This window comes from Pleurodeles waltl, chromosome 2_1 (genome assembly GCF_031143425.1).
Source record: "Pleurodeles waltl isolate 20211129_DDA chromosome 2_1, aPleWal1.hap1.20221129, whole genome shotgun sequence".
NCBI classification, from domain to species: domain Eukaryota; kingdom Metazoa; phylum Chordata; class Amphibia; order Caudata; family Salamandridae; genus Pleurodeles; species Pleurodeles waltl.
Window position 1 is genome coordinate 583,182,409 of NC_090438.1, and position 24,686 is coordinate 583,207,094.

At 45.3% G+C, this 24,686-nt stretch overlaps 1 protein-coding gene across 4 annotated transcripts in view; it reads left to right on the plus strand.

Annotated features, from left to right (window-relative positions):
- The window catches only part of BBS9 (Bardet-Biedl syndrome 9), a 1,749,160-nt gene that overhangs the window by 860,656 nt on the left and 863,818 nt on the right, over positions 1 to 24,686 (plus strand). For all 4 annotated transcript variants that reach the window (XM_069215484.1, XM_069215483.1, XM_069215485.1 and 1 more), the window contains one exon: positions 3,075 to 3,170. In XM_069215484.1, the coding sequence (XP_069071585.1) occupies positions 3,075 to 3,170 (96 nt within the window). The remainder of the gene's footprint in view (positions 1 to 3,074; positions 3,171 to 24,686) is intronic.

Genomic DNA, 24,686 nt, shown 5'->3' on the forward strand with positions numbered 1-24,686 from the left:
TTGCAATCGTGAAAAGGTTTGTTCATGCCAGGACTTTGCCACCCTCGATGACCGCCAATGCGAAGCTCTGTGAACACAACTCTTCGCACTACCGTGACCACCAGCAACAACTGTCAACGCAAGATCTGCACTTTGCACTACAGCAATGACAGCCCACAGTGAGTGCTAATGCGAAGCTCCAGCAATGATAGTCTACAACATCTGACTGGATGTTTATGCTACAGTGATGACCATCTGCGACCCCAAGCCTGCTCTTTGGGCTACAACGGTGACCATCCCCAATGTTCTCCTTGCTCCTCTCAGCCTTCTCCACTGTGAACGGAACTCTTCATGGCAGAATTTGAGAATCTAACTTTTTCAGCTGGACTAACCTAGTCCCCGTATCAACACTGTTTTTCAGTGTGGTTGGCCTGAACTTGTTACTTTCCCCTAATCTATCTCAACCAGATGCCCATGAGTGGCACTTTGAGGCATCAGGGTCTATCAATCTATGGGGGTCATTCTGACCCTGGCGGCCGGTGACCGCCAGGGTCACCGACCACGGGAGCACCGCCAACAGGCTGGCGGTGCTCCCGAGGGCATTCTGACCGCGGCGGTTCAGCCGCGGCCAGAAAGGGTAAACCGGCGGTCTCCCGCCGGTTTACCACTGCCCTTGTGAATCCTCCATGGCTGCGGAGCGCGCTCCGCAGCCATGGGGATTCTGACACCCCCTACCGCCATCCTGTTCCTGGCGGGTCTCCCGCCAGGAACAGGATGGCGGTAGGGGGTGCCGCGGGGCCCCCGTAAGAGGGCCCCGCAAAGTATTTCAGTGTCTGCTAAGCAGACACTGAAATACGCGACGGGTGCAACTACGCCGGCTCAATTCTGAGCCGGCGTCCTCGTTGCAGGGGCATTTCCTCTGGGCCGGCGGGCGCTCTTTTGGAGAGCGCCCGCCGGCCCAGAGGAAATGTCTGAATGGCCGCCGCGGTCTTTTGACCGCGGTGCGGTCATTCAGCGGCGGTACCTTGGCGGACGGCCTCCGCCGTCCGCCAAGGTCAAAATGACCCCCTAAGTCTTTAAAACTCAATATCACCAGTTCTGCTGATTGGATTGTTTTTCCTTTTAGAATCATTTTATTCATTTTAGCTTTCTCTATTTTTCTAAATTGGGTTGAGATTTTTTGTGGTGTTTTCACTCTATTACTGTTAGTGTGCTGCACAAATATTTTACACAATAATGCAAATACTTTACACAAGAAGATCTGTGATCATCCTGTGAATTAAGAAGGTATCATGGAGCGGTTGCAGCTTTGTTTACACAACCAGTAAATTTTGGAACTAAATGCCTATGCAGCTTAAAAATCAGACAAATTTACTTTGCTTTAGTAAACTTCTAAAAACTTGCCTGTTTTCATTATCTCTGTGATTTGCTGTGCATTTATCGTTGCTGTGAGGATTGAGTCAGGGGATTGCACTAGCGCCAAGACGCCTTCAGGTAATTGCGTGCTCTACAAAACCCAAAACAAATCAAATCACATTGCCTCTAATTTAACTAACTAGTTTGTGACATGTTACCAGAGAGTTAAGCACAGGTTAATTTAGTGAGTCTTGTGATTCACCCTGACAAGGATTTGGGAAGTTGCCCATGTGGGGCTTCAATCTCCTCACCAGTAACCCAATTTCCTACATTGGTGGAGAAGTAAGTAGCTACCAACAGTAAGAGCAAAAGTGGCCTCAGTGACCCTGGTGTCTGCGACAAAGTGAATTTTGTCATCTGTTATCACTGTTAATTTGGCTTGAACTAGCATCTCCTGAGTCACTTTGACTCAGTGGAGTCAACCTCTTTAAACAATTAACTTCTTTTCTGGACAGCCCGGTTAGAACCTACAGAAGATGCAGTATGGTGGTCTGACCCTTTTTATTCAGGAGGTCAAACCAGCAGAACAGCATACTACCCATCTCCTTGTTAACCTGAGAGAACAGTGACTGTCAAAGTTGTATGAATTACCAGTTTTATAAAGTGAAAACTCGACCCAAAGGTATTGGAGTGCAGTGGCAGCTGGTAATTTTAGAAGGGAGGGGGACGGGCGGGAAGCACACTCACACTTATTCATTCACACATGCACACACGCCCATTCACAACACTCCTCAACATTGAAACATGCACGCAGCAAACATTCATTAAAAAAAAAAAACACACACACACACACACCCACACCCACACCCCCACCCCCACCCCCAACACCACCCCCACCCCCACTCTGGCTGAACTTAGGTCAGCCAGAGAGGGAAGGCAGCAGTGCCAACTTCGTCACAGAGTGGGATGGGGTCATTGAGACTTCTGACCCTTCCCCCACTCTGTGACGAGGTGTCACTGATTCACACTCGCCCTGGGCGCTTCAGGACTTAGGGCCATATGTATGAACACTTTTTCCCATAGACACAGAATGGGTAAAAACCTTTGCTACATCTGGCCCTTAAACCTGAACTGCCCAGGTCAAAATCAATGGGTGACGCGCAGCCAGGAGTTTGCGCAAATTGCTCATGTCTCCTCCTGGCTGTCTGATCTGAACATGAAGAGTGTCTGTCAGGCTGACCTTTTCTAAGCCTGACAGACACTCTTCATGAGGGGCAAAAGCTGGGGTGGCGTGGCCCCTCTGGCCCAAAGGACGGGACGGGCCACGGCTGTTGGAGTGCTTTACTTGAGCATCAGTTACATTACACAAAGACACATTCATGTTTTGTAGGCACAGGGAGATTCAGTGATTTGTTCAGTAACTCCACATCCTCTCCCTCGGACTTCCCTCTCACTCTGCTGCCCACTCTATCCACGGCCTCTCAAATAGGTGGTCGTAGCCAGCCAGCCGGTATTACTTGCCGGTACTTAGAAAGTAACCTGAGTAGTCCTGGAGGCTGCCGCATGGCCTCGTGCCCATTTGATGTTGGCCAGCACACTGCCAAATATTCAAGTAAGCACTTTGATAAATACGCGCAGATGATATCTGCGAAAGCTAACCTGATTTGTGGCTTAAGTACTTTTTTTCGAAATGAAAAATGTAATTCTAAGCCGTATATTGTCTTTCATCCTCCCTGTAGATTTTGCAGATCAATCCGACGATGACCAGGTTAATGTACTAGGATTCCACTTCCTTGCTGGTGGTAAAGTCACTCTTCTTGCTTCGAAAACATCACGTAAGTAAAATCAATAGTACTTTTCCTAAGTGATCTGTTCGAAAACCTATAAGTAATATTGAATCCCAATCCCTAGACTGTGCAGACGATGAAGCAATTAAAAGATGCAGGAGTTTAGTGTTCAGATAATTAAGGGAAAATAAATGCCGCGAAGTACAAACTGCAACCTTTTAAAAATTGTAAATGCTTGTTTACTCTTGGTTGTATGACGAACTCGTCTTCTCCCTGGAAATGTGATAGTTTTATGAGTATTGTGGTTAGTGTACATGATCTCCCATAGATGCATGTAATACCTTTCTGTGACAGGTAAGGAGCTCAACCATCTAACAATTCTTTTTATTTTACCACCGAGTCATTACATATAATTCAACATATGGTGGTGGAACAGGGGAGACGGTATGATTTGTATCTAGCCTACTTATCGAAAGATTAGTTGATTTTATATTCTGGGGGTGAAATGTATTTGGTATAATGCGCTTCTTCTCAGGGATGTAGTTTGGTCAAAATATTTGTGTGTGTGTGTGGGGGGGGGGGTACTTCAGATTTGCCAACAATCAAGCAGGACATGAGGGGGGGGGGGGGCTTAAGGGGCAGTGCGTATTTTTAGATCCGTTATTTTTCAAACAAACCAACATTTTCTAAGATCTTCAAAACAGGAGAGAGTGAGTGTGTTTTATGGTCTATATGTGTGTAAGAATACCAGGTGAAATCCGACAAACACCTCACCAACCCTGACTAAAAGCCCTTGTACCCAACTATTTACAACAGAATACATTTTTAGAGGGGTGTAACACCCCAACACCCCTTCTGAAGCTATGCCCTCTTGTTCTATATTTACACCCTATAGTATAGCTTGCTTTACTGGAATTTCATCTGCCTTGGGATGAAACGAATGAGAGGTAATGTAACAAAGGAGCCCTTTTTTAACGGCCTGTCAGGTGTAGAATTATTACACATACCTATATGGGAGGAGTTTGAATTTCCCTTAGAAACAGATAAAGGTGTGGCACTAGTACCCTTTGGGTGATCGGTTTCTCTCCAAATCACCAGATTTGGGGAGCTTTGATGACACTGAATAATACATATTCCATACAGCCCTCCACTGTAAGCAGTAATGGCGACTATGAATGCTGTTTGCAGCACAGACAACACAACTAATGCCTTACAACTCCAGTGTGACAAATTGGAATATTAAGTGACTGTCTTAGAGGCTGCATGGGACAGCACATAGCTTCCGTCGAAATAATGTGAATAATCTAGGTAAACGATTTGAAGCAACTAAAGTTTCCAGAAATTCTTGCTCTCTCATTATAAACAAATTAAATACACTAGTAGATGTGCATGAAACAATGATGCAGGACAGACAGACAGTGACTTTCTCTTTTTAGATACCTTTGTTGAGGTAGTTAGATCCCAATATCACTGGCCTTTTGGTAAGGGAAGAAGAGGCACAGACAAAAATACTCATTAATAAGGAGAAGATCTTTGTTTTCTACTCGTTATTAATGAAGGGTGCTGTGGGAATTGCTGCTCCTTCCCTGGAGGAGTTTTTCACAGAGGACAATCGTATGGGAGGAGCCAGGCACAATGAAAAGAAACTCCTTAAACCTGAGCAATATTTACGTTATATCTAGACTTTTAAGTGTCGTGTGGCAGTGCAGCCAGGAATTTGCCCACATTTTTTACATCAATAAGCTGAGTAGGTATTATGGGACTGTGGCTGGGGGCACGTAGTGTAGAAAAGAAGTCGGAAGGTTTCTCCAGCCTTGGTTGTGATTCCATGCCCAACTTCCCTTACTTGCCCAGCTTCCCATTAGTTTATTTTGCAGTTCTCAGAGAAACCTTGAGCCCACATTGGATGACTGAGGCAAATAACCCATCAGTAATGGAAACTTGTCTCACCCTAGGTAACTGAGGCAGTATTCATTCTTTGGAGGTTGTCGGTATGTAGCCCTTGGGTAAGTCAAGTAGTTTCTGACAATGCCATGAAAGCAATTAGTGTCACACCTCAAGGGGATAGATTTGTAGACTGTACTATGGAATGAACACAGTTTCGTAGGTCAATTAAAGCAACCATTTGGCCTTCAATGACATGGGGGTTCGAGTTCTGGGGCTGGCATCAACACAGAGGGAAACACACATTTTCATCCACCCAGGCCATTGGCCTATGTTCAGCAAGGTAGGTATATATTGAGCCTGCTAAGATAGATCATTCAAAGGGGAATAAGATAATCCAAAACAGACAATTTTACCAAATGACTCCTTCCAGACGTGATAGTAACAGAAATAACTATTTGTCTTCTCTTCCTTTTTGAATACACAGCATCGATCAGTTGGAGGTTCACTTACCAAAATTGTGAGATGAACTTCAAAAATTACCATTGCCATTCCTATATACACAAATTTCAATGCTAAAAAGTGGAAAGGTTGGTCATCCATGGTCTGCCACATGTGGTATCCTGCTTCATCAGATGTTAGCCCTGCGGTATGCTAAGGTTTAGAAGATGATCCCTGAAAGGCAGTTAGGGAATTTGTAGGTGATGCGGAGCCAAAACTCAGATCCCTTTGGAAGGCCTTGTGAACATACACCTAATAGTGGAGGTTGGCTAAAGCCATACCTAAACCAGCTGCCTCTAGTAAGGTTTAGCATGGTGTTTGGCAGGACCAGAAGTGTTGCAGACCTGGGAAATTACCTCTAATCTTGGTGCTTTTCCAGTTTCACCTGATAACTAGTTTCCAGACAACCTCTACCCATGTGAGGCATCTGTTGGATGGCTGCACTTATTGTTCCATTCAAGCCAATAAAGGGGACAGAGGCCATCCCAAAGAGGGGTTAATCTGTTGAATGTTCCACAGATTAAAGCTATATCATCACAAATATATATTATGCCTTGCTTTCAATTCTCCCAGGATTCATGCTTGTTCTCCATATGATATAGTGATCACATTACACTATTGATGTGGCCAAAACTTCCCTTGGGATATCTTAAGCACTTTTTGTTCGGTCACTTCCATGTGAGTATCATTATCCTATCACTGTCACACAGTGACTTTAACTATCCAGGTACCCGCATGCTAAAAACATTTTTGCACATTTTATTGATTGAAATTTTTCAACAAAAATGAACTGAATAATAACCACCCAAAACACAGAGCACAGTTATCAAGCTTATTGCTGATCGCACCTGCATTCAGCCAGATGTATCAGCAATTGTCCACATATACCCAGACAACCTCAGTAATAGTGTTGTCAGCACTCAGTAGCACAGATTTACTCGGAACCTACTGAAGAACTCTTCACTGACTACTTAGCTGAAGAATTTAAAGTATTTCTTGACCTTAACAAACACACAGTGGTCTCACCCGGGACGCTGTTGGGGACATGCAAGGCCACAATGAGAGGCAGCACCCGCTCTTGTGCCAAGGGGAAAAACTATGAACAAGTTGCCCAAATAGCAGCTCTAGAGGCCTCCACCCTGGCGCAGGAGAGGGAGGACCCAAATACCCGTACGGATCTGATGCAACACCAATTGGCGATTGACAGGTCGTCCCTCCGGCAGTTATGCCTGGGGGTCCCCCGCAAATGCTGGATACCATCTGTTCAGAGGGTGTATGAATGGGGGAATAAGTACAGGTAACTTCTACACTGGCTGGCCACCAAGGAAGCCAAGTCAAGGGTGGTCCCTAATGTATTGGACAGAGTTGGGCAAGTAGTGGAGGACTCCAAGAGGATTGCAGCGGTCTTCACCCAGTATTGTGAAGCGCTCTACACAGAACGGGTGCGCCCAGACTACGTGTCCACTGCTCCATTAGTCGTGGATCTTCTGCTGCCTCGTCTGTCCATGGTGGAGAGCGCGGCATTCGTCCATGCATTCACACTCGAGGAAGTAGGCGCAGCGCTTTTGGACCTCATCTCTGGGAGGACACCGGACCTGATGGGTTTCAAGTGGAATACTACCAACGATTCCGGCCGGAGATCCTTCCCACAACCCCCCATCCTAGACTTATTTATGGAAGCAATTGAAAAAGGCCACTTCCCCTCGGCTATAGATCTGACCGCTCTGGTTGTCCTGCCCAAACCGAGGCGACCGCCGCACCATTGTTCCTCATACCAGCCGATTTCTCACAAGAATACAGAAGTAAACTCTATGCTAAACTCCTTGTTGATTGCCTTTTGCCGGTAATAGCCAAGCTACACCATCCTGACCAATTCAGGTGTATCCCTCATCAGAGTACAAGGCACTTTATCTGGAGGGTACGCTTGGGATTAGCCTGGGTTAAGTCTCTTGTGATGTCAGAAGCTTTTTTGCTGATAGACTTGAAAAAGCATTTAACTCTGTTCACTGGGCCTTTCTCGATGAGACGCTCACTAGAATGGGGCTTAGGCCCAAATTCCAGGCTTACACACAGGTCTTTTAGGCTTCATTGCGAGCTCAGGTACGCATAAATGGGGTCCTCTTAAATTCCCAATTCTGGAGGGGGCTAGACGGGGTTGACCCCTGTTCCCCCCCCCCCCCCACCCTCCGTTTGCGCTGGCCTTTGAAGCGCAGGCAGTTTGGGTCCACTGTGACGCCCAGATGTGGGGCTTCAATTGGGGTGTAGCGACAGAAGACCGGATAACTTTATATGAAGATGATGTCTCCCATCCGGCCGAGACAGGGCCTGGCCTACTTCGCATCTTTGCACATCCTTGAGACCTTCGGAGAGGCTACCGACCTGAAAGTCAATTGGGACAAGTTCTTCTTGGTCCTCATACGGGGGAACCACTGGGATGAGACCTGGCATTCTGGGATTCCCATGCTCAGGCTTAGGGCCTGATTAAGATTTTGGTGACGGGTTGTGATGGGTATACTGTCTGCCGAAATATAAATACTATTATTTCCTATGGGATTTGTATTTTGGCAAACGGTATATCCATCACCGTTGTGACAGAGTAACCCATCCATCAAAATCTAAATCATCCCCTTAGTTTCTTGTATCTCGTATTTCATTTCTCCTGGGAGTCGAACCTCACCTGGAGCATCAACCAGTGCCTATTAGTGTGGAAGACCTGAGAAGATCTTGCTTGATGAAACAAACTACCCCAAATCTTATGGGTAGAATAGGCCTCTTAAAAATGATGGTACTTGCAATGCCCATATGCCCTGCAGAATTATCCACTCCACATTCCACAATCTTGGTTCATGTCTTTCGCAGCTAGGGGAGGTTTATATGGACACACAAATCCCCCAAAAGCAGCCCGTGGCAAATGTGTTCCTACATTATACAAGGGAGGGCTAGGCATGACTGACATATGCCTATATTACTGGGCCACCCATAAGCTGATCATGAATGACTGAATATATGGAGGACGGGGAGACCCGACGTGTTAACTGGCTCTATCAGATTTAAACAATATAACTGGTATTCCTTACAAAGTACCTATACCAACTGTCTTTCTGAGCCAACCCATGTGGTGTTCTGGGTGTGGAGAGCGACACTATGCTGGACTGGATGGGATCACAAACTTACCCTAAAAACTCCCCTGTGTGGGAGGCAGATGGTGGGCCCAGGTGACGAAGCTGGAGAGCTTCCAGGGATGGGACCGTATTGGGATCTTGCACCTGGTGGATTTCTGGGACCGGACATATAGTAAATCATTTCATGTCCTCCATGAGGAATTACACGTGCCTGCCTCCCAGTTTCTCCACTACTTACAAATTCATCATGCACTCTATGAATACAGCAGTGACCAGGATGATGTCCCCGAGTACAGTCCACTAGGTCCTCTAGGGCAGGGAGGGATTGAACAGATCTACAAGTCGTTAATATCACACTTCCTGGGCTTGATGAGTCCCCTCAAAGCGAAGTGGGAGAAATGGGTGAAAGAATTGCATGAGGCCGACAAGAGGGAGGTATGTACGGTGCCCCACGTGCTGGCCAATCCGGTGTGACTTAACCACCGTACCTTACGCCCCTCCATTTGTGGAAAGCCTGGGTCTGCATGTCCTTGGGCTGCAACAGATGCCGAAATTCCAATCAGTATGGCCTAGACTGTCCTGTTATTCACAGGTACTGGGAGACCATCAGGCCAGCCTATAACAAGTGGTGTGAACACATATCGAGATACACCTCAAGACTGCATGACTAGGTACCCTGGATTAAATGGTAGGCTCTTGGGGTGCAGGATGTTACTGGAGTTAGGCACATTTGTGGCAAAGAGAGACATAGCTAGGCAATGGAACTCTCCAACAGCTTCATCCCTAATGACTTGGATGGATGGCATGGACTGGTGCGCTAAGATGGAGAAAACCATCTATGCAGCAAGGAGATGCCCACATAAATATGAGAAATTGTGGAGTAAATGTGGACATGTCACAGTCTATGGGGTTGAGACCAGGAGAGACTGGCATTTTCAGTTCTATCCAGATTTGGCCACAGCTAAGGGGAGGGGTGGGAAGTCTGGGATAGACCATGTAAGTATTGTTTTTCCTTAACGAGTGACTGATTGTACTGTTTGTAATTAAAATAATACAATGTTTCTATTAAACATTTGCTCTGTTTACCCGTGATTTGCTTACAAAATGATCCACTACAATGATATTTTCACAATTACAGTCTGTCACCTTGTCCCCCATTCATACCAGATACCACTCTGGCCCTTTTCTAACCTTCTAGTCTGATAGTCCCACAATTTCTTACAAACTTTAGTGTTTATATGGGGGCAGCCCCTCGATTCATAGACTGTTTCTTTCAGCTTGTCACATCAATCAGTACTTCTCATCCATGCCTCAACCAAGGGGGCTGTGCGGGACGTCCACTGCCAGGCTATGTCTCTCTTGGCTATTATTGTTCCTGCACCCACTAGTGTTCTGTCCCCCCGGCCCACCCACATCATCCAGGATATGCAGCAGTGTAATTCATAGATTATCTTCAACGTGGGACCCCACTACGTCCCAGAGTACATTTAAAATGTGAATCCAATAGGCATGTATCACTGGGCATTTCCATATCATGTGAAAGGAGTCCCCCGAGGAATCCCGGCACCGATGACAGGTTGGGGAGTCACAAATGTCAGCCTTCCACATGCAAAGGGGTGTCAAATATGCTTGGTGTAGGTATTTGAACAGTACCAGGCAGAGTGTAGTGAATATATCCAGGACTCGGGGCTGGGTTAGGAGTATACATGCGTCCCTTCAATCTGCTTCATCCAGAGCCTCAACCCAGCCCTCTCATTTTTTCCTCGAAGGGTCCAATGGTACAGGTGAGTGCACTACCAATGACCTGGAGATCTGGGGCACTCCTCCCTTGTTCAGGTGGTCGAGAGTAACCCTCAAAGGGGCTATATTCAGGAATATCTTCGATCTCCTTATAATAAGTGGAGAGGGCATGGTGAAGCTGCAAGTAGCGGAATAATTTTGAAGTCAGCATGTGGAATTCTCTTTTAAGATCTTGAAACAACTTCATGTGACCTTTTTCCTAAATATCTCATATTTTCGATATTTCTTTAGAAGCCCAGCTCCTGAACCCTTTTAGGGCTGACACCTGGGCCAACCATCGGACATCCAACAGGGGATTCTTCAGTGTGAGTTTACAGTTCCACCCCATCCAGCAGAAAAGGCAGCTATCATGTGATGTGCCCCCAATGGTCAGGAGCGTTCAGACTCCCTAGATTAGGGAAATATTAAGTCATGGTGCATAGGGCCAACAATCACTGTGTGTCCTCCGTCTGCGCCCATCCAGGCCTCTTGTGTCCTGCCCTCCTCCAAGGCCACTATGCCCAATCTGCTGCTCAGTGGTCCAGAGAGCCCTCTAAGAAGAGGCTGCAATTGCCTACCATCGGGTGTGGTCAGTAAGTGCAGGGTAGGAACAGCAGGCAGCTCTGAACCCCCGTAGACCAAATCAACTACACTCAGTCCTGTCTGGGCAAATGTGCCCTGCACCCTGCCTCAAGGTCACGTGTGGAAACAAAGCCTGTTTAGAACAGGCAGCCACGCTTCGGCAGTGCACCGTTCACACCCCTAAACAGCAGGATTCTCAGCTGGCTCTTATCACAGGATACAGCTGAATACTCAGTGTCGTGGACATGCCCAGGCGCGGCTTACCTCCACCTCAGAAAGGTTTCCACAGTGCACTCTACAGTCGCTATAGTAGAGACCCTCAGCCTCCACTTATCACGTTCTAATGTCTAAACTGCTTCAAGCTCCAAAGCACGGTGCTTAATGAGGATAAATGGTGTATGTTTGTCCCGGCCGGCAGAGTCTCACGAATGTGCGCCCGCATTATGGCCATGCTCTTTGTTACCCCCACCAGCTAAAACTTTATTGGCAATGTTGTTTTTTATTCACTTTGTTTAAATTTTTTGAAGTGCTTCCAAAGACTCCTCTAAGACTTTGCGTCATTTGAAAATGCACTTTGCGTTATGTTCATCTGCCTCACCAATTAAAAGCATGCATGGTTGTGAGAGGATAATTTGAAAATGTCAACAAGTTACTTACTACTGTTTTTGGATTTGGTTAAATCATCTTTTTAAAGGACAGGGTCACACTTAGAAGAGTCACATCAGGTTTACCATAAACTATGGGGACATCTATCAATATTTAGAAAATGACCCTTTCAGTGTAGTCATTCCCATTTTTTGCTGGCTGCTTTTGCTGTTTTTTTTTAACTCTGCCCAATTGTGTGCCGCAGCCTAGTGCCAAGTGTATGTGCTGTGACTCCAACAATGTGGAAAAACTGGATAATTCACAATGGCATATTTATCATTCATATACTGCAGGAAAATTCACAAGTTGCATAGAAAGTTAAGCGCCACCTGTGGACTGCAGCACTTATTCTGGTAACACTACTGAGCTGACAATGGAAAACATGGCTTCAGTCCTGTTCGTGCAGCCTTACTACTGCAGCTTTTAAGCCTGCCAAATAACCCTTTTTACATTGATGAGCTCTGCTTTTAAAAATTTAGTCAGCGCTAAGTGGGCTGTGTAACCCACATGGTGTGCTGCCTAATATTTAAAAGAGGAAAGTGTAACAATTGCATGTTGACAATTGCCTACAGTGACTAGGCTCCAAAAACTATTTTCACTGTACATAGCTGTAACTGTTCCTATGAGAAAAACTAAAGGGCAATTGAAATACTATTTTTCCTAACCTTGGTTAGGGTAACTGTACAGAAATGATCCAACTACACTTTTTGAATTGCGTTAAAAATCCAATGCAGTGGTGATGTATTATTTTTCATAGATAGACAGGGAAAATAATTTTTAAAAGTTGGACTTTGCCTGCATGAAGCCCCAGTAGGTTAATTAGCATTAGCTTGCGAGCATCTGCCCCTTGTCATTGTTCTCCCCTTAATGGGGTGTCAAAAATATTCCATGAGTAGAAGCAATGGCACAGTCCTTTTGGCAGAAAGACCTTGGTATGAGGTATGTGGCTCGTCATCTCTTAGAAAAAGGCATTTGAAGAGTGTTCAGGAACTTAAGTAACTGGAAAGAAACCAGGGTAAAGCCTGCCCGTTCACTATAAATTGTAAAGTGAGACCTTGTAAAAAGAGGCCTTTGGATCCCAGGGCCCAATGTTAGCTTCCCGGCACCATCCCATTTTGAATGGGGAATGGTCCCAGGACATATTTTGATGTGTTTGCGGAGAAGAGGGCCTGTTCCTTTTCCTGGACAGATCCCTCACTGGGCCATCAGCCTCCTCCAGAGAAGAAGGGCTCTGCTATGTTGGATTTCACTTAGAGCAGTGCACTGTGATAGTTTGTAATAAGGCAAACAGGATGTGCTGCAAAAGGTGGAAGATTTGTCCTTGGGAACTTTTTTCTCATTAGGGAGTTTCCAGGAGTCGCTCCTGCCCACTGGTTAATGAATCTCACAAAAGTGGCACCTCATCCTCAGCTCATCAGAGCACATCTGAACCTGCAGAGAAACAGAAGAGGAAGGACTGGATCTGCTATATGTGTAGACCTGAAGGGAAGGATCTGCTCCCATTTCTATCCTAGATTGTGAAATAGATTGCAAAGGTCAGTTGGCTGACTTCCTTTGTAGCTACAGGGGCACAACAAGCTGCAAGAGCCCTTTATCCTGGTGTGATCAGTTGACCAGTTACAACTGGACCCTACTGACCATCTCTCCTGGCAGTAGTCTTGACAAATAAGTACTGTCCCTGAGGTCCTGTGAGTCTTAAAGGTTTTCAAGAGGAACTGCTCCAGAAAGCCTGAAATTTTGGACATCCATGACCTTTGAAGCTTCAATGGGACCTTGCAGCAAAGGTATCCAATTTTGAAAGGATGTTGTCAAATAGATCTTCAGGCTTGCCCCGGTGGAGAATTTTTTGCTTAAAAAAGAGAAGCTAAGTCTGTAGGTAGAAATCTTGACCAATGGAGTGAGAAGTATCAAAAAGAGCTTTTCCAAACAAAACCAACCGTTTGAGTAGGATCTCAGCTCTCTGCTATCTGACTTCAAGAGGACTTTGCCAGATACAGCTTTCAGACCTGGCCCACTGAAGGATGTTGGTTTCCATAAAAAGGAGTTTGATGGGAAAAACGTTGACCAGGATGACCTGGTTTGTGTATCTGACCTAGGCTCTATCAACAGGAAAGAGTGGTCAGTGACCAATGGCTTTCTGATTGGCATTTTACATTTTCTTGATGCTTTTTGCCTTAAAATGTGATGTCTAGTTCCCCTTTTTGGGTGTTAATCATGTTTGTGACATTTTTCTTAATAAATTGTCTTTATGCTTGGAAATTGGTTATGAAGATTTTATTGTGCTATATTTTGACTTATTAATTGTTTTGGTGCTGCTAAATACCTAACATATTTTTTAGTTAAGCCTGCCTGCTTTGTGCCATAGCTACCAGGGGTTTTGACCAGGTTTATATTTTGAACTTTGAGCATGCTGGCAATGATGAAAGGATTGGTCAATTGCTGATCTAGTTCAAATCTGTTTAGTCGTTTTTGAGAAATTTGTATTTAAAAAGGTGCTCGGGTTAAGCAAGAAAAGATTACATTTGAGAGAAATCTGGAACATTACCCAACACAGTATGAAGACCACAAAAAGCACCATGTTAGGAAGAGTAAAACAAAGGGCTTAAAGAGGCAATGTAAACCTACTCTGACCACCTGGCCCACATAGGAGGCTTTAAAGGACCCCCTGCCTCCAATAGCCAAATAGAAGTAAAAATGTATATGACTTTCACAGGATTTGCGGGTCCATTGATGGATCTGCAGATCTTAGACCTACCCCATCTCCTCAGTACCCTTCTGAGCTTCTACCCAGCATAAGAATTGTGAAGTCTGTTGAAAAAACTGTTTAGACAAATTATTCTGTGTTGGACTGGTGGCCACATGTTGGGGTTGCCTCGCGCATTGCCAAATGCTGTGCACAGAGGAAGCTGTCTGCTGGCTGAGAGTTGGGTTTAGTGACTGGCCAGAAGCAAGGCCATGCAGTCAGTCGTACTGCATATGGTGAAGGTTGGGCACACCAGAGATTGAGCAAAAAGACTTTCAATCCACCATGGCACATGGCTTATAGCAGTTCACTGCAGGTGTTATCTGCCAGTGGAGACGTTGGTTCAGCAGCTTGCTGGAGGCAACACCATGCATTGAAGTGAACCCTGTGCCTGCTAGAAAAAAGGGTTGGCAGCCTGCAGTGGGTTGGGTTCGGGGCCTGGCAGGTGGCAAAGTCCTCTGTAAACCCCCATTGTGCACAGCTAAAGGGGACTAGGTAAAAACTTGCGGGAGGCTTATTTACAGTGGTTCAAAGGATAACAATAGTGACTGTGAACAAATAATGGAGGCACAGTATATCCCAATCCACAGGAAGCCCCACGAATGACACACAATTTGTCTCACAATTACACATTTTGTAAAGTCCCCTGCATCACCACACTAGTGGGAGATGGCCATTCCAGTCAGCTGATATCCATAAAAAACTGATAGTTTTTTTACTTGTTGATTTCATATGGTGAAATTTAGCATTCTCGTAGTCAACCAGGGTGGGTATTAAAGCTCTCCCTCCTCCATTGGTCAGTATCTTTCTCTGGTTAGAAGCCCGATAGTGCTTGTCTGGCTGCTACCTCGCTGTTGCCCTGTTATAGGTCCTAGTAAAGACTGCCATGTTTGAACCACATAGCAATACCCCATGCCCTTCATTTTAATACCCTGTGCTAATAGTAATGTCTCCACCATTTAGAGCTATGTAGCGAAAAGGAACTCGTCAAACATATGACAAACAATAAGTTCTCTAACATATTTGCTTACCAGTAAATGCCTCTGCACCATATTTTAAACATTATGTTATTTTCTGTACAGAGGTGGCATAATACTGTCTTTAGAGGTGGCATAAAATCATTTTTGCATTTCAGTTCTAAAATGCAAGTGATTACTTATCACTTACTGGGCACCAGGCAAGGGAAGCCTATGGTTCCCCAATGTGAGACCAGGGGCTGTGCCTCCTATTGCCCCTCTATTAAATCCGCCTCTGCTTTGTATATTTTACTTGTCTCCTATGGTCCTCATATCTCAGCCTCATACCTCCTCAGCCATGGCAGCATTCCATTATGTTTTATTTTATTTACAGTTGACTATTTTAGGAGTTGATCTCTGTAAGTTTAATGGCGTTCAAATCGCATACCTCCACAGCAGTGCTTTCCAAACTTTTTGCAGTCATGACAAACTTTTGCCGCCCCCCTTGTTTTATTGAACAGGTGGTGGCTGTTTTTTTAATGTAACTAAAGCATCATGTGGTAGCACACATCACATGACCACAGGCATACAGTCTTACTGATAAAACTATGTTGCACACAAATGATAATGTCAGGAAATTGGGTTTTATTGAATATTGATCATTGTGCATCACCAAGTCAAGTGTCAGAATAAGTTTTTATCCCATTAAAATGTTTGCTTCCGTCACACTGAAGAATTATTTTTTTAAATGTGCTTAATTTTTGCTTTCATACCTGCTAAATTTGTGCATTTATATATTTCCTTTCACACACCCGTTCTGCCAGCAAGGTTGTTACATAATTCACTTTACTTTCTTTCTGTGTCTGCAAAGGGAGAGGAGTTTGTAAACACCAATCCTCATATTCAAAAAATAAGAAGCACCATAGCCTGACATTTGACCTCTGTATTTAAAGTAGCAAATGTGACGAAATAAATACAGAATTTACAAGCATCTTTAATTCTTAAGGCATCTTTAGTTACTGCTTGAACTTTTTCGACCCACGAAAATTCGTCTCGTGATTACTCAGTTTGGTTCCCAGTATTACCTGCCCCAGTACTGTTCGCATACGTAAACCAGAGGACCAGGCCTCTGGTTTATGTGTTATTTGTAGAGCGCAAACGTATCCAAAAGGTAGTGCAGCCCTCTTTAGGGTCAAAGGGAAAAAACATACATTTGCGAGTGATGGGAGTGGGTGTTGGGCTATGGGAGGAGGAGTGGACTGTTACTGCTTCGTGATTGTGCTTTGTGTATACACTATAGTTGACGTAATGCATTTTATTTCAAAATATATTAATTTGGTTCAAATTGAACAGATGGTTATTTTCTTTGTTTTCCGCTGACATACTTTTCAATAAATCTCATCTTTCCTTTTAAATTGTAAATTACATGTCATTTTGCTTTTATTGAAATGCATACAGTATTCTGGGAGTTGCGCCAATAAGATCGCCAAGGAATCTTGGATTTGTAATTCGTATTAAATTCCAGTAATGTACCAAGAATGTCTAGTTCAATTTCGTGATGAACGAGAAAAATACTTCCTTTCTGGTGTCTGTGTGAACCTTCCCCGCGATCCCAGACATAACTGGGGGATTCTCATCATAACTTATTGCGGCCAGAGGGACATTGAACTGCTTGAGGCATGCCAACAAAACGAGCATGAGGTCGGTTATTTACAGGATTAGATGCAATCCAGTGCATTATAATAGAAGTAAACAGATGTCAGACCAAGTAAACGCTAAAACAAAGCTGTTTAGGTTATATGTCCTGAGTATGTGCGTTATTCCTATTGCAAATAAAATTGTGACGCCCAATTTCATTGATTTGTAATTGATCTATTTAGCTATAATGAAATCCCAATTGCAGTATACATAACTGCTATAGCAAAACAAAGAGGGTTGCCCACTGAAGCCCACATAACCTGGGCTGAGCCTATGAACAAAAGAAAACGAGTTCAGTAGTGGTTAATAACGGGTATAAATTATACACCAATGTTAATTTGTCAAAATAGAGACATACATTCACATTGCCAGTGTGCTCCAGTCACATATCATTACAACATCATTTATTCATGTTGCTACCGATATGTCCTGTGAACATTTCACTCTTTTTTGTGAAAGAATTACAGAATACCTAGAAACATGTATATACTGACATATATAAAACAAGATACATAACATTTCAAAAACGTTCATCCATTCCTTGTCTCTAGATGGTTTACTGTACATTGTAGGTAGTACTGCACTTGTTCCAGTCCATGAGCCACCTGGAGGTAGTCACGAGTACAAGGCACAACCAACGCGTTTCCGCCATATTAGATTGGGGCCTCTTCAATACCAGAGAAAGGTAAGAACTAATATATCTACGAATCAAGCAAAAACCTTCCCTGGCAAATATATTTACATATATACACGTACATACATTTGTTATTATCCACTGATTCGCCGTAAAGGATTCACCAGAAATGTCTAAGATCGTGTGAAACATTGTGGGACCTACAATACACCATGAAGCAAAAACATGTTTTTCGTGCAGACATGCATGACGCAACCATAATGTGTTCAATTAGTTTTCATACTTGAAAGATCAGTCCTGTGTCATGGTGGGAAAACACCCCTTGAAAATCAGACCTTCCTCGCCATGCATGTGCAGCTCAAAGTGATTACAAACGTAGGTTCAACAACAGACCAGACCAACTTCAGCATTGAAAGTTGATTGCCGCTCTCCGAGTGTGCTGAAATAATGTGCATGGATATTCTAAGGATTTTGGGGGCCCTGAGCCAAACGTAGTTCGAATTTAAGATACAATTTTAGCTCTTTCGTGCTTTTTTGGCCAGGCCACTGACAGTGCACAGGCGCACTCGCCCAAATTCTGAATGTGTCTTCATCTAATATTCAAGGATAGTGATGTGTTCTCAATATTGTAACACAGCAGCAGCTAATTAATATTAATGCAAATAATCTCTGTGACACCCTCCCATCTGTCGCATGCGGGGTCCTGTTTTGATCTGAAAGAAACTTGTTTTTTATGGATGTTACATGAAAAACAAACACAGTATCTATCTGCAAAATATCTGTACTAGACTCTCACACATCTCCCACAATAAAAATAAAGGAAAACTGTTTTTAAAACTATCTGTTTAACAGTTATTTAAGGTAATCATGGCAAGACTACAGAACAGAGCTGGCTCAATCAGGGGCGCCCCTGAAAGGGCTGGGGCCTGGGCCAGAGCCCACACTGCGGATGCCTTAAAACGTCTCTGATAATGTGCATGAAATTAAACATGCATCTGTGGCCCTTTCCTATACCACTGCGGTTTTCATTGATTCAAAATGGATCTATTTAGCTATAGTAAAACCCCTACCTAGTGCAGTATACAAAATAAACATGTAAAAAGAGAAGGAGAAAATTAATGCAATATTGTTGAAGCCGAAGGTTAGGGAAACACACATTTTTATGGGTACAGAAAGAGCGCTATTTGCTGATGTTTTGGGGAATGTTCTGTTTTAAGGGAATAAACAATCCGAGCGCAGTGACCAAAATCGAAATTGATATGGATGAAAATCTTGAAGATGGTGTGGGTAGCAGAGAGTGGAGATGTTGGTTTCTGGCAGTCTAAAGATTCCACGATATTCTACAGACCTAACAATATAAACTTTCTGAAACCTTGTAGAAGAAGTGAACCTTCCAAAAACAGTGATCCCATTATTGGGCGTGTTCCGAGACTGAGGCCTCATTTTAAATGGTCATTTTGTGAAGCATCCTCCCAAACTAATCCCTGCAACAAATCCCGCACATGGTGTGTACTGAATAGTCCTAATTACAGAAATGCTGTATGCCTGCAGTGGCCTTTCTTGGGTGTCTGGTGCTTATTTTGGGGGTGATGGCGGTGTAACGAGGCAAACATGGCTGCCCTATTGCAGCTGTGAGTAGTCGGTATTCAAAATTGTGCTGGTCAAGCGGGGTAGTGAGTGCTGGTCCCAGCAATGAAATGGACTCCGTAACTGAGTTTAGTGAGGTAGCAGCACCCTGTTTAGCCTGGCCAGGTTGGATCACTTGAACATTTGGGAGCCTGGTTGTGGTATGGAACCATGAGGTTTTCTGAAGAGGTATTAGCTGCTTGAGTGTAGCTCATGCATGCAGTTTGACATGTAGCCCTCGAAATATTTCATCTTTTCCTTCGATATTACATCTTAACCTGTGAGACTGGTGCTGGCTTGGACCAAAGCATCAGCTTGAATGGAAGACATGATAGTTTGTAGAACAGGCCGTGATCCGCTCCAGACCTTAGTGCAAGACAGTGATGAAGTGCGCAATTTCACACTAGATCATCCTCTGTAGCACGGTCTGCTACACCTTTTCCAAGAAAAACCCTCTGGGGGCACTTTTGCCTATCCCGCAAGAGCCATAGCTCTGTCCAGGTCTCTCTCCAGAGCTGTCCCGATTACTAACATCTGCTAAGCAGCTACATAGCCATCTTTTCACTATTTTGACCATAGTGAATACACAACTGAGTGAGTACATAGAAGGGAGACAAATATCACATGCTGCCCTGTCAGGGTTTAGAAAGGGGCAGAGCAGTGAAACAATACTAGCAAACGTAACTGATGACATTTGGTACACCTTGAGCAAAGGAGGCACCACAGAGCTGGTACTTTTAGATTTATTTGCCTCGTTTGATACTATCTCCCATGAGATCCTACTAGAGCGGCTGACAGTCATTGAAATTACAGACAGTGTTAAAACGCTACGCATTATTTCTAACAAATCGTACACAAATGGACACCTAGGTGAATTTTGTTCACAGGCTAAAACAATCTTGACAGAGTACCAGAGGGCTCTGTGTTGTGCCCCAAGCTGTTCAATTTGTATGTTGCTCCTCTGACAAAATGAATTCCTTATATAATCAAAACGTGTACGCCTATGCAGGTGAGGTGAAGATCATAATAAAGCTAGATGGGGTTCCCTAAAAGGTTTCATTACATGTGGGAACTGTGATAGATTGGATGAAGAACAGTGATGTTACTCTTAATAGGGATAAAACGGGTAGTGGCTTTTGGCGACCATGCCATATGGTCATGCAAGCGGTGGGTGCCAAAATTAGGGTCTCTTCCAACACCCATCTACTAATCCAGAAATTTAGGTATTATCTTTGATTCTGAACTATTTTAAACCGCACATTTTGAAATCTACTTCTGCATGTATGAGCTTTTGGAGGTTTATCAGAAATATCCTTTATTTCCTACTCACCTTTTCAAGTTATGGTGGTTCAGGTCTGTAACCGGACGGTTCCGGATGCCGATATACAAAATACCACGACGGCCGCGATTGACGGCCCCCAACACACTCGAGGGAGACGCCCCCCTATGACGTCAGACGCCTTCGGCGTCTGGGCGGAAACTGAAAGAAAAGACGGACCAAGAGGAAACGGAGAAAGAAAGACGGAAGAAGACTCTCGCCGAACGCGACCAGGAGAAAAGGACGCTCGGACGCCGGAGACCGAGAGGAAGGAAATCGTCGAAGGACCAGAGGATCGGAAGGAGAAGGAAAGCCTCAGGGGCCCTCCCGCCCCCGTCAGTGAGAAGCCGGGAGACTGCGAAAGCGCCGGCCGCGTCCCCGGAGGGGCGTGGCCAACTCAGGTACGTTCGTACCACAGCTGGGGTATTACGAGAGGGTGGCTGTTGGGAAAAGGGGGGGACAAGGGAAAGAGAGGGAGATCCTGCAAGGAAGGGGAGACCATCTAGCAGAAAATCCTAAAAATAAACCTAACCGCACCAAGGTACCGACAGCCAGAAGACTTCTAGACAGAAAGGAATGCCTGAGAGCACCTATAAATAGAACCACAAACTAGAGAGCTGTTGTATCCTCACCTCCCTTCACTTATGCCCATCCCCCCCCACCACCCTACTAACCTTATATCCTTGCAATATATATCCCACTTACCTGTTTTGTTGTCCTTCTTCTATTTTTGTTTTGGAGAGCCTGGCCCACTGACGTAGAGGAAGATCGGAGACCTTCCCAAAGCTGGACCTGGCCACTTCTGGACTATCATTCATAACCCTGAAAGAAAAGAAAAAGGGGAACTTTGTTAATTTTCTTTTGGACTACAGATGCTTTATCCTTGTGAACCAGGAACATAGGATAAAAGGCGACACCCATAAAACCGAAGCACAAATAAATTAACTAAACCCTCACCTTCTGCGCCTGTCACCTTATTCCAATATCCCTTTCATTTGTTTCGGGATAAAGAACCCATTACAAGGTCTTAATTTTATCCTAGCTGGACTACTGAGCTCTCTACCTGTTGGTCTACCCAAATACTAATTAGACAAAGTTCAGATGGTTCAAAATGCTGGAGCAAGAGTAGTTCTTGGCTTAACTGGTCAAACTGCGCTCTCAGATTTCAGACTCTTGAGTTCAGTTCTAATTAAGTGCCTAAATACCCCATTTCGAGGTCAAGTTTTGCTCTATAACAATAAAATATTCATTCAGTCGCTCATTCATATGACTGCCTCCCACCTCAGGTAGGCAATGGTGGTTGCTTTGTGCTGTGTTGCATGACTTCCATTGGTTAAATGACAATACTCTGCCCGTCTTCCTGAGAAATATAGTTTTGGGACTCATTAATTAGGAAGTGAAGAAGTGAATCCATCAAAAGAAAAAGTTACTTCACTTAGGCAATTCTTTTTGTGGTGAACACATAATGTTCTTCCAGATTTCTCACTGCCCTCCTCCCGCCTGAGGAGTTAGTGCTGTGACTAATAAGATCCCAAATTATGCAAACATACTATGTGCTTTATTTGTTGTGCCATGTTCCTCTCTTGTCAACCTTCCACACACCCCAGTGGGTCTGGAAAAAGCTCAATATTGAGGTCAGGCCACCAATTGAAGCTTGATAAACTCTAGTGTTGTCATGTCTGGAGGCAGAGTCAAGGCTGCAGCCTCCTGTCCATGCTGAAGAGCTGTTGCTGGGAAAAAGATTTTCCAGAGCACTCTGAATCCTAGAAGGATAATTCACATAGTGAAGACTATTTGGGAAGATTGTGGGGCTGATTCAAACAAATGTTTGAGTACCAGGCATAGTACTTTTTATGTACCTATACATACCTTTGTGTATTGGCCTCGAAATACCCAGCTCCCCATTAGTAAAGGTGTAAGAAGGGCACTTTCCTTTCTGTGTACAAGAGTACCAAATGACTACTATTGCAGGTACCTCAAAATGCCAAACGCCCCCTATGTAGTGCTTAATTTGTATAAAAAACAAATAAAAAAGAAGTGCTGGTGCCCAAAGATTTGCTCAGAAGCCCACAGCTGCTTCTTTATATATTGGCTGTACCAAATGCAAATGATGCATAGTCCTGATTACATTGCATGCCTCTCTCATTCACCATCAGACTTTCCCTGCCCTTTACCCCACTCTACCAGGTTCTCTTTCATCCCTGCTTTCTCCCTTAGTCATCTTCTTCATCTTTCTCTCCCCAGAAATGAGTGCCGATGGGTCCCAACTGCAATCACTGGCTCAAATGAAGCACTGCCTCAATGTATCCACCAGAAATAATGTTACCGAAGATAAGTAACTTTTTCTGATGGATACAACTACCTGTGGATTCCTCACCTCATGAATACTCCCATGGCGCCAGCATTCTACGGAAATCTTCTTACTAGTCTCTGCACGTCGACGAGGACGTCACTGTCTCGCACGCGACGCCGTCTGACGTCATACAGGCAATAAGAGGTCCTCGACGACGTGCGGACGTCAGTTCCCTTTTTTCCGTGCATTCGAAACGGTTATCTTCGAGGGAGCAACTGTTACTCTTGCGGTTACAGTGTATATCTTGCTGCGTACTCTTTCTCTGTGGAAATAATGTCGCAGAGAAAGTCTGGATTTAAGCCTTGTCGTGAGTGTGGAGGCAAGATGTCGGTGACGGATCCTCATTCCGATTGCCTTTGGTGTTTGAGCTCCGACCACGACGTCTCGACTTGTGATTCGTGTCAGCACATGAATCCGAAGGCCATTAAAGAACGCGAGGCGAAGCTGTTTATGGCCAAGTCAAAGGAGAAGCATCACAAGAAAAAGTCTTCTCCAAGACATCGGCGTCATCGAGACTCCCGGCGCCGTAGAGAATCTCGGCGTCATTCAAGGGAGGCTCGTTCTAGGTCTCCGGATCGGCGCCGGAGGACATGGGAGGTCAGCCCCACGGTGACGCCGCATCCTTCGACGCCGTTGCTCTCTCCGACGTCTCCAACTTCGCCTGGACAGGCGTCGGTGATTGAGGTATTGGAGCCTCAGGTGTTTTCTCCGGCGCAGACGCCGAGGCCGGCGTCGGGGTCGCCTCCGAGTCAGGCACCCCAGTATCCGGCTTTTCCCACCCCTGGAGCCGATAGTTCCGCATTCTTGAATGCGATGTATGCCATCTTCCAACAGATGGCTCCAGGGGGTGCTCCGGCTGGGCCTTTGGCCTTTTCTTTGGGTGATCCTGCGCCTCTTCGGCCGGCACCCTTTATGCCCTTTCTCCCGTTTGGGAACGTGGGCTCGGCGCCAGTGTCGGCGCCGGTGGCCGCTCCGATGGCTTCGGAGGGATTGGCCCCAGGGATTTCCATCCCGTCGACGTCGAGATTTCGGCCTGTGACTCCGGTGGGTCCATCCGTTTCATCTGCTCTTCAGTCGGCGCCGAAGTTACCTGTGGCGCCGGATGCGGCGTCGGTGGCTTCGGAAGATCGGCGCCGATCTCCGACTTCGGCGGAGGTGTTGTCGACTCCGCGGATTGAGCAACGACTGCATTCAAGGAGGCGTGCTCTCCGGGTACTAGAGGAGCAGGAGTACCAACGAGCCCTAGAGGAAGGAGAGCTAGAGGACTCGGGTGATGGGCTGCGTGGACTGGAGTCGGCCAGTGGGCTGGACACTTCCCCTGAGTGGGACCTTTCGTCCCCGGGGGAATATACCGAGGAAGCTGCTTCCTTTCATACAGTGGTACGGAAGGCAGCTAGTTTTTTGGACCTGCCTTTGCCGGTGGTGGAGGCGAAACAAAACCTTTTGACAGAGGTGTTGCATCCGGCCTCAGCCGCGGCGGAGCCTCTATTACCTTTTAATGACGCTCTGCTGGATCCGGTTTTAGAGGTGTGGAAGAAGCCGGCATCTTCCCCAGCAGTTCACAGAGCCGTGGCCAGGAGGTATCGGACGGCTCCAACTGATCCTGGTTTCCTATCTAGGCACCCTACGCCGGAGAGCTTGGTTGTGCAGGCCTCCTGTTCGTCCAAATCAGCGCCTGGTTCTTTCCCGACGGTGCCTGGGGACAGAGACTCAAAAAAGCTAG